Raw genomic sequence first — 16,072 nt, 5'->3', positions numbered from 1 at the left:
CGGCCAACCGCGTCATAGCTCATTACCATAAAGTTGACCTGACTTCAACTCTCCTTGATGCCCACTGCGCCGTTCCGCTGCCGCCGGCTCACATTGAAAATGAATGACTTCCGGCCACTTTGACGCTCTCGACGGCAGCGGTGTGAACGCACGGTAAGGCGTACTCAATGAATTGTGATTTTAAATGTAGCAAAGTAGAATACTTTGATTAATTTGTACTTAAGTAAAAAGATAAAATTACAGACTTAAACATATACTCGTGAGTACAAGTCCCGAAAAAAAACCTACTAAATCACAGTAACGTGAGTAATTGTAATTCGTTACCTCTACCACTGAAACTCCGCCCTTTTATGACACCAAGAAAAGACTTTCCTGGTAAGTGTCATAAAAGGGCGGAGTTTCGTGATGTTCACAGTAACCTGAGGTTTGACCTGATGATCTACCAGCAATACATATATGAAGAGTTCATTTGCAAAAACAGATAACTCGATTTAAAAAAAAAATTTTAAATCATGTTTTTTCATTGTGCATTCCAATTAATCTCAATCAAACTGCAGTTGGGTTATTTTGATTAAGTTAAAAAATAACACTAACTAACACAATAAAAGAATAAAAACATGATAACATAATAAAAAGGTATCTATTAGTTATCTGTTTTTGCAAATAAACTCTTCATATGTTAAGATGATGCTGATGCTAATAATGACACAGACAGTGCTGGGTAGATTACTTACAAATTTGAGTCCATTACTTATTACAAATTGCAAGACAAAAATTGATAATGAAAATATGAATAATTTATTGCTATTGTGTAATAGCCTATGTAATCATGTAGGCTAATCAATAAAAAGGTAACTGTAATCTGATACAAGTATTTCAAAAGTAATATAATCTAATTACAATTAGCCTACTTAATGTTTGCAATCTGGTTAGTGATCCAGATTACATGTAGCCTAATCAGTTACTACCAGACTGTGTTTCCCAAAAGCATCGTAAGATTAAGTACATCGTAGACGCATTGAAACCAATGGAGCTACAATCAATTTAGGATTACAATGCTTTTGGGAAACGCAGCCCAGCACTGGACAGAGATGAAATAGTGTTGCTTTTAGGTTAAAGAGCTCATTCGTGTGTCAGATTAGACTTGAGAATTTCTAGTTCCACTCTGGAAATAAACACTGAATATAAAATTCAAGATGGTCTTTTGTAACTTTTATGTCTTTATAGGGCTTCAATCATTAAGCCAAAGTTTATACTAATTAAAAATACGTTGTAAAATATGTTGTTCTAGCTGTTCCTGATGTATTACACGTGTTCGTTTCCACAACAGAACAAATGGAGTTGGAAACGTCTAGTGTAGGTAGAGTATTACATTCGTAGGCTAAAAAATGTATAAACATATTTATTTTGAAGTGATAAAGTAAAGTTAGACCCTTGACTAACATCCAAAACACCAGAATGGAGCCAAAATCCGGGTTTGTTTCTTATTTCTACGGTCAGGTTGTAGTAAGACTTCAGTAAGTTACGCAATTTCACCATTAGATATCAGTAAGTCTCCACTGTAGTATTTTCTATTACTAGTTTAACAAGTGTGTAAGCTTTTGGACTAATCAGATACACATTTATTAATTATATTTAATTCATAATCCAGCAAACCCCCTCACTCAACACCAGACTCGGTGCCTACATGTCTGTGAACGACCGCCAGGCCCCTGGTTACCATGGCAACCAGCACACCTCAGCCAGACCAGATAAACTTTAGGACCTAATGGCATGTTGAGAGTTCTCCCTCTCACTATGTTTTACCCATAGGAAAGACATAATGCCCATAAAAATGGACTCTTCTCTAATTAATTAATAGAAAAACCTTTATTTGAATTAACACATATACTTCAGTTCATTGTGTATATTATTACTGTTCTTTCATATTGTCTTTATGCTTATGTATACTTATGATAGAACCATCACTTTTTCTTCTAAATTTGTGCCCTCACGTCTTGTAAAAACATGTTAAATCATGCATTAACGGTTCATATTGTATTTTCATACAAGATATATTCATTTGGAAAAAAAATGTAACATGCAATATGCACTTTAAGTCTCATGCATTCTAAGTAAACCTTTATTTATATAGCACCTTTCAAAACAAAGTTACAAAGTGTTTTTCAATAAAAAGATCAGTACAGCAACAAAACGACCAACAAAATTAAGAAAAAGCTATACGATAAAAATGAGTCTTAAGAAGAGAATTAAAAGATGATACAGTAGCCTGCCTAATATCCCCAGGCAGGGAGTTCCACAGCTTAGGCACACGGATAGCAAAAGCACGGTCACCTTTGGTAACAAGTCGAGATTTTGAATGAATTATGAATGAATGATGCATTTATATAGCAATTTATTGTGTATTGCTGTACACCCAAAGCACTTTACAATCATGTGGGGGGTCTCTCCTCAACCACCACCAGTGTTCAGCATCCACATGGATGATGCGACGGCAGCCACAGGACAACAGCGGCAGTGAGCTCACCACACACCAGCTACAGGTGGAGAGGAGAGAGAGTCATAGAGCCAATCAAGTGGATGGGGATTATTAGGAGGCCATGGTAGAAGAGTGACTGACACGCAATTTGGCCAGGACACCGGGGTTACACCCCTACTCTTTACGAGAAGTGCCATGGGATTTGGTCCTGACCACAGAGAGTCAGGACCTTGGTTTAGCGTCTCATCCAAAGGATGGTGCTTTTTACAGTATAGTGTCCCCGTCACTATACTGGGGCATTAGGACCCACACAGAGCAAAGGGCGAGCACCCCCTGCTGGCCTCACTAACACCTCTTCCAGCAGCAACCTAGTTTTCCCAGGAGGTCTCCCATTCAGGTACTGACCAGGCTCAACCCTGCTTAGCTTCAGTGGGCAACCAGTCTTGGGCTGCAGGGTGATATGGCTATGTCTATTTTGGAACCATTAATAGGGCCCTACCAGAGGATCTCAAGCAACGATCAGGCTCATATTCTAATTTATCTCGCTGGGGAAAACAAAAATAAAATTCTGAGTTTTCTATTTGACAAATGATATTTCCATTACTTACAACTTCAGTAACATCCCAAACTTTTAATTTTCATTCAGAAAATGACTCTGAAATTATATACAGTAATCACAAAAGTTCAAGCCTTGATGGGGTAAGTGGTAATTAGCCCGAAACCATGAATAATAAAATTGTCTCTAATTGGTCTAATTGTGTAAAAGTTCAATTTTCAAAACAAACAAAAGAAAGAAAGAAATCTAATTGATGATTTAATTTTGTTATGTTAACCCTGAATTGCTACAGAAAAAATAAAAAGACAAATAATTTATGAATATAAAAGATGAAAGCAGGAATATCCAGACCTACAGGTGTAATGTTTACTGACTACTAAACGGTAAGATGCTGAGAGGGGAAAAACTATCAAAGGATGGAAAGACAGTGTCAGTGAAGGTGGTTGTGAATGTGTGTAGATGTGTGTTAGTTACAGGATCAGAGAATGACACAGTTCCTCTGTCATAGTCCAGATCAACTCTTACACGCTCAAGATACTGTTTAATATGAAAACCAGACCGTTCACACAATCCATACTGATCATACTGCACATTCCAGACATCAGTGTTATAAAAATCACACCCCTTCCTTTTGTTAGATGCTGTAGTCACTCCAAGACTCCAGCATAAACTCTCTTTAACCTCCACATCCCAGCAGTGTGTTCCTGAGTTAAAACCCTCTGAACCCAAAACACAGTAATAATCATCAAATCTCTCTGGATTATCAGGAAGCGGTTGTTTGTTCTCGCTCCATCTCAGACTGGTCAGATCATCAGACACGAGGAGACGTGGATGAGCCGTGTTTGGATCCAGAATCACAGGAGCTGATGAGACACAATCAACAGCTGCTTTTTTATGATGTTCATATAATGATCAAGAGTGAATCAAACACAGATTATTATAAATTATGACACTCATCCGATTGACAAAACTGTCTGATTACTGAAACCAAACTCTAGAGATCTGCTGTATCACTGTAACTGTTAATTTCATATTCTACTAAAATATGTGAATCTTCCCCCACGCATCATTCACAGTGTATGTGTAAGAGCACAGATCTACTCCAGACTCACTGTTTTGGACTATATCCTGCATCTTCTTCCAGACTCTGAAGGGCAGGTTGCCCAAGTAACGTGGCACCTGAATCAAAGCTCCAGAAGGCGTCCGTGGATCCGACTGTGATGAGATCTGGACTCTGGAAGAACATTCAGGATCAGAACTGCAGTGGCTTTGGCTTCAGAAGCAGAGAGACCAGAGATACCAGCAGATCACTCACCTTTCCATCGAGACTGGAAACTTCTGCAGAACAAACACACAATTTATCATCAACAACTCAATCAATCAATCAATCAATTCATGATTTGAAATCAGACCTTTAGAAAGCAGACATCATTGTCTTTCATCATCTTCTCTGTGTCTTTGATTGTGTGTGAAAGAGCTGAGATGTGTCTGTTCATCTCCTCCAGCTTTTCCTTCATCATCTTCTTCTTCTGCTTCTCTTCCTCCCTCAGTGCAGTGATTGTAGCTTCTTCTTCATCTCTGAGAAACTGATGAAGCTTCTTAAACTGCTGTTTAATCTGACGCTCTGTCTGCTCAGCTTGAGACTGAAATCAAATCACATTAACTTCAATTGTCTCAATGATTTTACTTATTCTGGAGCAGCATAAAGTGTGAGTGTGTAAATTTGGGTTTGTTAACTTTGATTAACTTAAATAATACAATAAATACTCTTATAAATAGTAAACTGCATACAACAGAACTTCCGGTCAATCAAATATTTTGATAGCAAAATTTAAAATGCTAACACTATTACTAGCAACCATGTCTGAAAGAAAATGTATATTTTATTTATGAAATTAGGGGTGGCACGATACCACTTTTTCAGAACCGATCCCGATCCGATACCAAAAGTTCTGAGTATCGGACAATACCGATACCGATCTGATACAAGCACTTCTAAAAAAAATTCTATACCTCAGTGTGTGTTGACCTTATCATCACTCTTTTGTGTGTTACACACAATCTACTAAATATAGACAACTTCATTATAAAGAAAAATTAAAAAATATACAATCATAATCTATGAGAAAAATACTATTATAAACTAGGTTAGTGGATAATTCAGCAGCAAAATTTACTCTACAAAATGATGAGTTCACAATAATTTTATAAAATCTAAACATTTAGAGAAAAAACATTATTTAGTGGGGGAAAAATAAAAGTAAATAGGTGTAATCTGGTAAAATGTTACACATTGCTCTTTGTATTGTAATATACATTCATGAAAAACAAGTAAATATAATTATATATAAATATATGCAATTAATTAAATACATTTCTTTTACATTTATAGCACAGTAATGAGGCAGCAACATATTGTAACAACTGACTGTTGTTCTATAGAACGTAGGGCTGACCGGAGCTAAGATAGGCTGCTAAACTGTTGCTAAGCTAATTGCTAGCGGGGTGCTAGCATCCACGTGTCACAACTTTTAATTTGGCAAGCGGAAATTGCGAGCACTCGCATCCCATACACCGCACAACCCTGAGTGTCTCTGTGAGCAGGAGCACAGACAGAACAAACCAGCAGGAGGCAGAACCTTTCTTCTTTTATTGTGAACACAGAATAAGATCTTACACAGGCAAGGCCATATCGCGAGAGAGATAGATACTGAATATCGGATCGGTGCACCCCTATATGAAATACATATAAATATTATATTTTTCACATTAAACAGAATTATGGGGGGGTAGGGGGTTGACAGATTATTGGTCACTCAATGTTTCTGTGAAAAATGAGGTGCATTTACTGCAAATTTACTGAAATGTAAGGTAATTAAAGGGGTCATCGGATGCCCATTTTCCACAAGTTGATATGATTCTTTAGGGTCTTAATGAAAAGTCTGTAATACAGTTTGGTTAAAATTTCTTAATGGTAGTGTAAAACAACACCGTTTTTACCCTGTCAAAAACAGCTCTGTCTACAGCACGCTGTTTTATTGCATTCTGCTTTAAATGTTAATGAGCTATGCTGACCCTGCCCTTCTCTTCCGAGCCGCTCACTGAGAGACGATAAACTTTAGCCACATTCATCGTAAAACTCGCTAATTAGCACATTATTAGGAAAGGCGATTTGCAAAGATTCATTAAAAAAACCTTACACTCACTTCTTCTGGAGGAAGAGGAATGATTCGCGCGAACATAGAAGCATTTATGTAGATCGGGGGCGCATTCCCTTCAGAAACAAACGTAATTCACTGCGTCTTCAGCGGCTCAGATGTCGGAAGTAAAGGACTACTGCTATGTTCATCATTACATCCAACAACAGAATACCTCAATCGCTTAGGAGTCACTCTTGTCTACATCTGCTCCGGCGGTGAAACAATGGTGGACTGATGACAGCTCAGTCAGGGCGGGTCTAAGGTAAGACACCAGTCCAGTCTGTGCTGAAACGCTACTGTCAATCAAACAATTGTGGGAGGGGCCTGTCTGTGTGACGTCACACAGCTGAAGCGACCTTTGCAAGTCATTTGAACTTTCAGGACGTCATAAATAGAACAAGGCATCAATTTACTGTCGGGGATTTATCATGTCGCGTCGTGCCTAGTGTAAACAGCATCACTTATTACAATGGGTTCAACATTTTGTCGCGCCGTGCCGCTCACGTCCGGCGTAGATATGGTGTTATGGTGCATTTCCACTAAAGCGTCAAATCTGTGCTCAGTGCCGCTAAGAACACTACAACGCCACTGCTTTTGGGGTGTGTCAAACTTAGGCCAAAGCACGCCTCTGAAAACATTAGGTGTGTTCGACTTGAAGCGGCCCTGCGCAGACCGATCAGAATCTGACTTAAAGCAGTGCATGCCGGTTAGAAATTTTGTCCGACCTGAGACGGCGCCAATGCCATGTCACTGTCATGGTGAGTTTCCACTGGCAAGTAGTGAGCTCAGCGGAGTGAGCGTTTTCAATGCATTCCTATGGAATTTGAGCTTAAACGCTCGCGTGGAGCATTATGGGATTGAAAGCGGTGTGGAGAAAGCGTTGAGAGCGGCCGAGAGCGGCCGAGAGCATCAAAAAGTTTGGGCATTCCTTGACTTTATACAAATATCGAGCGAAAAACGCTGCGCGACAACCAATCACTGTGAAAAGAAGATGATGAAATGTAAACAGGTTGTTAACATTGTTTTCAGAGGTGTGCTCTGCCCTAAATTTGACACGCCCCAAAGCAGTGGCGTTGTAGCACTGCCAGCAGCACTGAGCGCAGATTTGATGCTGTAGTGGAAACGCACCTTCACATGTGGCATCAAAGTGCCACAAGAGCATTTCAAAAGCAGCCGGCTACAGGAGCTCTGATGAACACAGTTGTTTCACGATTCGCCAAACTCAGCACATGACAACGATGACGTGTGTTTCGGGTTTGTTCTAACACATTCAATTGCAATAATGCTCACAAATGTGTTTTTAGAACAATAAAAGCTTTTTTACTGTAGTCGCAATGTTATATTGAGTCATGTTTATCATAAAACACTGATAAAAGCATATATTTTATTAGTACTAATACACTTTATTAGTATTTAAATAGTATATGTTTATGTTGAAATTTATTCTTGAACAGATGGCACTGTATTAAGCAGTATATAAAAATGTTTATGTTGCTCACGAAAATGATTCTGAAACGTCTGTGTATTTGACAAATATTGCATTTAATTCAGTTCATCTGTGATATGCAAACTCCATTTTCAACTCCGCCCCCAACTACAAGCGGCTACTCTCATTGACCGCCGTCTGTAGCCGTGTCGAACACACCTAATGTTTACACCCTGTTTATTGTAGATCGGGGGCGCATTCCCTTCAGAAACAAACGTAATTCACTGCGTCTTCAGCGGCTCAGATGTCGGAAGTAAAGGACTACTGCTATGTTCATCATTACATCCAACAACAGAATACCTCAATCGCTTAGGAGTCACTCTTGTCTACATCTGCTCCGGCGGTGAAACAATGGTGGACTGATGACAGCTCAGTCAGGGCGGGTCTAAGGTAAGACACCAGTCCAGTAAATGTTAATGAGCTATGCTGACCCTGCCCTTCTCTTCCGAGCCGCTCACTGAGAGACGATAAACTTTAGCCACATTCATCGTAAAACTCGCTAATTAGCACATTATTAGGAAAGGCGATTTGCAAAGATTCATTAAAAAAACCTTACACTCACTTCTTCTGGAGGAAGAGGAATGATTCGCGCGAACATAGAAGCATTTATGTAGATCGGGGGCGCATTCCCTTCAGAAACAAACGTAATTCACTGCGTCTTCAGCGGCTCAGATGTCGGAAGTAAAGGACTACTGCTATGTTCATCATTACATCCAACAACAGAATACCTCAATCGCTTAGGAGTCACTCTTGTCTACATCTGCTCCGGCGGTGAAACAATGGTGGACTGATGACAGCTCAGTCAGGGCGGGTCTAAGGTAAGACACCAGTCCAGTCTGTGCTGAAACGCTACTGTCAATCAAACAATTGTGGGAGGGGCCTGTCTGTGTGACGTCACACAGCTGAAGCGACCTTTGCAAGTCATTTGAACTTTCAGGACGTCATAAATAGAACAAGGCATCAATTTACTGTCGGGGATTTATCATGTCGCGTCGTGCCTAGTGTAAACAGCATCACTTATTACAATGGGTTCAACATTTTGTCGCGCCGTGCCGCTCACGTCCGGCGTAGATATGGTGTTATGGTGCATTTCCACTAAAGCGTCAAATCTGTGCTCAGTGCCGCTAAGAACACTACAACGCCACTGCTTTTGGGGTGTGTCAAACTTAGGCCAAAGCACGCCTCTGAAAACATTAGGTGTGTTCGACTTGAAGCGGCCCTGCGCAGACCGATCAGAATCTGACTTAAAGCAGTGCATGCCGGTTAGAAATTTTGTCCGACCTGAGACGGCGCCAATGCCATGTCACTGTCATGGTGAGTTTCCACTGGCAAGTAGTGAGCTCAGCGGAGTGAGCGTTTTCAATGCATTCCTATGGAATTTGAGCTTAAACGCTCGCGTGGAGCATTATGGGATTGAAAGCGGTGTGGAGAAAGCGTTGAGAGCGGCCGAGAGCGGCCGAGAGCATCAAAAAGTTTGGGCATTCCTTGACTTTATACAAATATCGAGCGAAAAACGCTGCGCGACAACCAATCACTGTGAAAAGAAGATGATGAAATGTAAACAGGTTGTTAACATTGTTTTCAGAGGTGTGCTCTGCCCTAAATTTGACACGCCCCAAAGCAGTGGCGTTGTAGCACTGCCAGCAGCACTGAGCGCAGATTTGATGCTGTAGTGGAAACGCACCTTCACATGTGGCATCAAAGTGCCACAAGAGCATTTCAAAAGCAGCCGGCTACAGGAGCTCTGATGAACACAGTTGTTTCACGATTCGCCAAACTCAGCACATGACAACGATGACGTGTGTTTCGGGTTTGTTCTAACACATTCAATTGCAATAATGCTCACAAATGTGTTTTTAGAACAGTAAAAGCTTTTTTACTGTAGTCGCAATGTTATATTGAGTCATGTTTATCATAAACCACTGATAAAAGCATATATTTTATTAGTACTAATACACTTTATTAGTATTTAAATAGTATATGTTTATGTTGAAATTTATTCTTGAACAGATGGCACTGTATTAAGCAGTATATAAAAATGTTCATGTTGCTCACGAAAATGATTCTGAAACGTCTGTGTATTTGACAAATATTGCATTTAATTCAGTTCATCTGTGATATGCAAACTCCATTTTCAACTCCGCCCCCAACTACAAGCGGCTACTCTCATTGACCGCCGTCTGTAGCCGTGTCGAACACACCTAATGTTTACACCCTGTTTATGTTTCATCGTCTTTTAATGGCGGTTTGCAAACTAAACCCTTTATTGGTGCCATCTAGGTACAACCTACATTTTTTCTTTTGCATATGATTTTTTCAACGACAAGTGATTTCAGCTCAGTAATCCACCAGTTCAGCAAACACTTGGAAACATACATCAAAATCTTGCCTTGCCTACTTGACAGTATAGTGTCCCCATCACTACACTGGGGCACTTGGACCCACACAGAGCACAGGGTGAGTACCCCCTGCTGGCCTCACTAACACCTCTTCCAGCAGCAACCTAGTTTTCCCAGGAGGTCTCCCATCCAGGTACTGACCAGGCTCAACCCTGCTTAGCTTCAGTGGGAGACCAGTCTTGGGCTACAGGGTGATATGGCTGCCGGCAAACTTTTCACAGTGATTGGTTATCGCCCAGCGTTTTTCGCTTGATTTTTGCATAAAGTCAAGGAATGCCCAACCTTTTTGATGCTCTCAACGCTTTCTCTTTGCCACTTTCAATCCCATAATGCACCGTGCATTCACACTAGCAGCGACTTTTTTTCGCTGCATGTTGCCAGAGGTTGCGATGAGGTTGCTAGGGCGTTCTCACTACTGGTTGCCTTGACAGCGAATCAGGTTTCTTGCCGTTAAATACAAAAAATGTTGAGGCGAAAGAGTAAATATAATAAAAATATAAGTTAAATCTGTAAATACAAACAAAAATGAATGAGAAACAGAGCCTACTTTTTCCCCATTGCGTATGTTTATCTACGGCTGAGAGGAGAGCGATCACATGAGCTCTACCGTCTTCTTTCCTATTGGCTGTCGCTCCCGAAAGTCGCTCTTCATTTGCATAAAGTTGAAGGATTCTGAACTTTATTGCGTCGCTGGACATGCCCCATCCGATCGCCAACGGCCGCTGTCGCACTTGTCGCCAGAAATCGCCAGCTCTCCATTGAAACGAATGGGATCGTGTCGCTTTGTCGTAGCGTGTCACTTGTAGTGTGAACAACAGGGCATAAGTCTCATTCACTTCTGAAGAAAGTGGGAGCCAGAGGGTCCGTTTCACATAAACGGTTACAGTTCTTCCCTTTTCACTGCCGCAAAACAAAATTAATTTATCAATAGGAATTGATAGTCTTTTCTAAAAGTGAGGGGAACATGTCAACCCAGTCATAGCCTAAAGATTTATTTAATAGAAGAAATGCATTTCCAGGTCATGGCACAAGCAAAGTTTACTGAACACTGCATTGCAGCAGAATATTATATTATATTATATTATAAATTTTCTTATGCGTCATAACACAGGTTCGTTCATTCTTGTTCATGAGCCAAAAGTGAAAGTGCTCTAGCGTGATGAAATAAACCGAACGTAAGCAGTCCCAGCATGATAATATCACATTGTACGTTGCCTAGCGTTCCTAATGTGTCTTGGCTGACAATGTGCTCGGTAAACCGAATCCCAAATCTCACCTTGATGTGTTGAACTGTTTTCTCAAACTCTCCTTTCAATGCTGTTCTGTTTTTAAGTTTATCTTGTAAGGACTTCAGTGCTGTAGGTTCGTTCATTCTTGTTCATGAGCCAAAAGTGAAAGTGCTCTAGCGTGATGAAATAAACCGAACGTAAGTAGTCCCAGCATGATAATATCACATTGTACGTTGCCTAGCGTTCCTAATGTGTCTTGGCTGATCATGTGCTCGGTAAACCGAATCCCAAATCTCACCTTGATGTGTTGAACTGTTTTCTCAAACTCTCCTTTCAATGTTGTTCTGTTTTTAAGTTCATCTTGTAAGGACTTCAGTGCTACATTTAGCTCCTCCTGAAATTTGAAGTGAAAATCTATAAGACACCAGAGATTTTTGTAGGCTAATATGTTAATATGTAATGCATGATCTTAAACAAGTATTATCCTTATATGCAAATAAGTCTTACCTTATATGATGAAACAGCTTCACTTATTGGTCTGAATTTGTGATTGTCGTGTTGTTGTGAATCTCTGCACACTAAACACACAGGCTGTTTGTCCTCCAGACAGAAGAGTTTGAGTTTCTCACCGTGTAAACTGCAGACCTCCTCGGATCCTGATGATAGCCTCTCATTTTTCTCCTTCTGGAAAGAGTCACACAAGTTTTTTAACACACGATTGCAAGGAGGATCATTTCTTGAGGATCTTCTTCTGCAGACAGGACACTCCTGGGTTTTCTTGGTTCTCCAGAACTGTTGAAGACACTCTTTACAGAAACTGTGACTACATGATAAAACAACAGGATCCTTGAAGATTTCATGACACACGGGACAAGAAAAATCCTCTTCAGATAGTGAATCCATTTTTGCAGTTTGAGCTCCAGCAATTAAAATTTTATTTTCACTTTCTGATTGATTGTTTGAAGAAAAAAGGATCATAAAAATACAAAGATCTGCAGTTTTTTATCTATCTAAACCTATCAAAAATTCTTCTTGAACATGTTTCTCTTCCTTCTCTACTGATTGCTGATTCTTTTGTGCTTTTGTTAAGATAAAGTCAGTAAGATGTAAAGGAGAAACGATACGTCAGTCTACCCTGGTTAGTGATGTAAGAGGGTGGATCAGTTTCTAAACAAATACAGTTAAATTCTGCAGCCGGTTACACAGGAAAATCAGGATATATTCAGGTTACTGTAAAAAACTGCATTCAAAATTAACTTGCCTTGACATGCTCAAACATAATGAAAACCAAAAACAAAAGAACGAGAGAACCCACTGAAATATGAAGACTTAAACCACTTTATTTGTGGAGTTGGTTTTCACTGTTACACAGATGATACTCAGTCCTATATTTCTTTACAGCCTGATAAAACATACCAATTTACAAAACTAATGGAATGCATGGTTGATGTTTTATTTACTGGACCAAAAACCACCGTATGTAATAACCTAGAATACTATTTAACTCTTGATGAATGTATTAAGTCTTTGTTGTCAGTCAAGAACCTGAATGTGTTACTTGATAGCAAATTGTCATTAGAAAGCTGCATCTTCACCTGTATGAGCACTGAGTTGAGTGTCAGCAGCCAATGCCACGCATTGGAGTGACGTCAACTCCCATCCTCGACTGAATGGCTAGAGGAGGAGCTGTCAATTTAGAATTAGTGGACCAATGATGATGATTAAGCCCGCCCTGATTTACATGAAACTGCAATATTTGGAAAAGCAAGCACAGAACTTGGAAACAAGAGTGAAGGGAAAAAACAGCATGAGCATACAAAACCTGAAAATATGAGCTGAAAATGTCTGAGAGCACAACAATTTTGTTTTTTATTTTTATTTACACTATTATTTTTCAATCTGTGACCATGTTGTTTGCTATTCTGATAAGAAGTTTTGTGCAATATTTTACATGCGCTACGCTAATTATTTTTTGATCAGTGACCACAAATGCTTTTGGTGGAAAACTGATCCCATACCACATTTCTAGCATTTGTTAAACTTTTTTTTTAACTGAAAATAAAAAAAATTGGCTTTCCGAAATGTACACGAACCTCGAACAAGTGTATTTAACAGAAATACGTCATACATCCAAATGATTAAAAAAAAGCCATGTTCAGCATGAGAATCCAACTCAATGGTGTAAATAAGTATGAATGCATGAAATAGCAGACCTACCCTTTAAAATTTTATTCAGAGAATGGAACTGATATCACATTATCACACATCTGTTCAAAAAAGTTCAAGAGATCATAATTTGTTCTGAAATGGAGTCAATGTTTGTATGAGATTCCAGTGAGTCATTTAGTGAATCCCAGTGACACTGCAAATTTGTTCCAACAAAGACAAAATACATAGGGATTTAAGACAACAGGGAGTTGGTAAAACCACACAGCCTTGATGGGGTAAATGGTAATAACCCTGAATTGCTACAGAAAAAAGAAAAAGACAAATAATTTATGAATATAAAAGATGAAAGCAGGAAGATCCAGACCTACAGACCTGTTTACTGACTACTAAACGGTAAGATCCTGAGAGGGGAAAAACTATCAAAGGATGGAAAGACAGTGTCAGTGAAAGTGGTTGTGAATGTGTGTAGATGTGTGTTAGTTACAGGATCAGAGAATGACACAGTTCCTCTGTCATAGTCCAGATCAACTCTTACACGCTCAAGATACTGTTTAACATGGAAACCAGACCGTTCACACAATCCATACTGATCATACTGCACATTCCAGACATCAGTGTTATAAAAATCACACCCCTTCCTTTTGTTAGATGCTGTAGTCACTCCAAGACTCCAGCATAAACTCTCTTTAACCTCCACATCCCAGCAGTGTGTTCCTGAGTTAAAACCCTCTGAACCCAAAACACAGTAATAATCATCAAATCTCTCTGGATTATCAGGAAGCGGTTGTTTGTTCTCGCTCCATCTCAGACTGGTCAGATCATCAGACACGAGGAGACGTGGATGAGCCGTGTTTGGATCCAGAATCACAGGAGCTGATGAGACACAATCAACAGCTGCTTTTATTATGATGTTCATATAATCACCAAGAGTGAATCAAACACAGATTATTATGAATTATGACACGCGTCCTATTGACAAAACTGTCTGATTACTCAAACTGAACTCTATAGATCTGCTGTATCACTGTAACTGTTAATTTCATGTTCTGCTAAAATCTGTAAATCTTTCCCCATGCATAATTTCCAGGGGATTTGTAACCGTACAGACTCACTGTTTTGGACTATGTCCCGCATCTTCTTCCAGACTCTGAAGGGCAGGTTGCCCAAGTAACGTGGCACATGAATCAAAGCTTCAGAAGGAATCTGTAGATCGGGCTGCAAGATCTGGACTCTGGAAGAACATTCAGGAGTCAGAACTGCAGTGGCTTTGGCTTCAGAAGCAGAGACACCAGCAGATCACTCACCTTTCCATTGAGACTGGAAACTTCTGCAGAACAAACACACAATTTATCATCAATCAATCAATCAATCAATCAATCAATCAATCAATCAATCAATCAATCAATCAATCCATGATCTGAAATCAGACCTTCAGAAAGCAGATGTCATTGTCTTTCATCATCTCCTCTGTGTCTTTGATTGTGTGTGAAAGAGCTGAGATGAGTCTGTTGATCTCCTCCAGCTTCTCCATCATGTTCTTCTTCTGCTCCTCTTCCTCCCTCAGTGCAGTGATTGTAGCTTCTTCTTCATCTCTGAGAAACTGATGAAGCTTCTCAAACTGCTGTTTATTCTGACGCTCTGTGTGCTCAGTTTGAGACTGAAATCAAACCACATTCACTTAAAATGACGCAAATTATTCTGCAGCAGCATGAAGCATGAGTGGGTAAGTGTGGGTTACTAATGACTAATCATGCATGCAAGTAGCATCTGCCTTAATTAATTCACTGTATTTTGTGCTGCTGAGTGGTTTGCAATTATAGCTTTGTATAGCTTCGCTTTTCTGTTATATATCTATCTTACTATCACTCTCTGTTGTTTAAAGTGATAAACTATAACTTAATTTCCACAATTGTTCTGATATTATCTATCAAACTAATCTGACAAATTTGATAATTCGCTTTTAAGCTAAAGCCGCGAGTGCAGCTTGTTAGCATTCGTTAGCAGGTTAGCTTGTCATTCGCGTTTCCATTCGCATTTCTATTTGCATCTATTACTGTTTTCTTTTTTTCTCCATCCGTTTCTTTTCTCTCTCGCTCTGTTTTTCACGAGTTCATCAAACAGCAGTGCTAAGTCAGAATCATTCATCAATCACAGTGAGTAATGGATTCTTCTCCTGCTATTGTTGTTTGCACCGCTTGCCACATGCATAGTTCATCTCTCTCTGTCAGCGACGAGGGATTCACATGTGATAAATGCAGGGAAATAGTTAGGCTGACAGAGAAAGTTTTAGAAGTAGAGACAAACATCCAAACTTTAATTGAGGATAGTAAGAATGTGAGGGCTGTAGATACAGCTTTGGATGCGACGAACTCAGGGAGTCCCGTACATTGTTCGGTTCCGGTTACAGAGCCTCCTCAGCAGGGTGACTGTGAGGCGGCATAGTCACGGGTCAAAACACCGCTCTTCCGTTACGATCAAAGCATCAAAAAGGTTCTCCCCACTCAGTGAGGCACCCACTGAGAAACCTGATCAAAGTGCTCTAGTTATTGGCGAT

The 16,072-nt window shown here is 39.8% G+C and overlaps 2 protein-coding genes across 2 annotated transcripts; both read right to left on the bottom strand.

The window, feature by feature from the left end:
* Positions 1 to 3,401: 3,401 nt before the first annotated feature.
* Positions 3,402 to 12,361, bottom strand: LOC107569687 (nuclear factor 7, ovary-like). The gene is made up of 6 exons (XM_016255826.1): positions 11,857 to 12,361; positions 11,648 to 11,743; positions 4,448 to 4,678; positions 4,351 to 4,373; positions 4,148 to 4,269; positions 3,402 to 3,898 (listed from the first exon to the last, which is right to left on the bottom strand). The coding sequence occupies exons 1-6, from the start codon at positions 12,325 to 12,327 to the stop codon at positions 3,402 to 3,404; spliced, it is 1,440 nt and encodes a 479-aa protein (XP_016111312.1). The 5' UTR covers positions 12,328 to 12,361.
* A 1,212-nt stretch (positions 12,362 to 13,573) lies between these two features.
* On the bottom strand, positions 13,574 to 15,615 carry LOC107569689 (nuclear factor 7, ovary-like). Its single transcript, XM_016255827.1, has 4 exons — positions 14,948 to 15,615; positions 14,823 to 14,845; positions 14,631 to 14,749; positions 13,574 to 14,391 (listed from the first exon to the last, which is right to left on the bottom strand). The coding sequence occupies exons 1-4, from the start codon at positions 15,050 to 15,052 to the stop codon at positions 13,895 to 13,897; spliced, it is 744 nt and encodes a 247-aa protein (XP_016111313.1). The 5' UTR covers positions 15,053 to 15,615; the 3' UTR covers positions 13,574 to 13,894.
* Between the last annotated feature and the right edge of the window lie 457 nt (positions 15,616 to 16,072).

The sequence above is a fragment of the Sinocyclocheilus grahami genome, unplaced genomic scaffold (genome assembly GCF_001515645.1).
Source record: "Sinocyclocheilus grahami isolate Dianchi unplaced genomic scaffold, SAMN03320097.WGS_v1.1 scaffold1373.1, whole genome shotgun sequence".
In the NCBI taxonomy this organism is placed as follows: Eukaryota; Metazoa; Chordata; class Actinopteri; order Cypriniformes; family Cyprinidae; genus Sinocyclocheilus; species Sinocyclocheilus grahami.
This window is presented reverse-complemented; position numbering and strand designations above follow the sequence as displayed.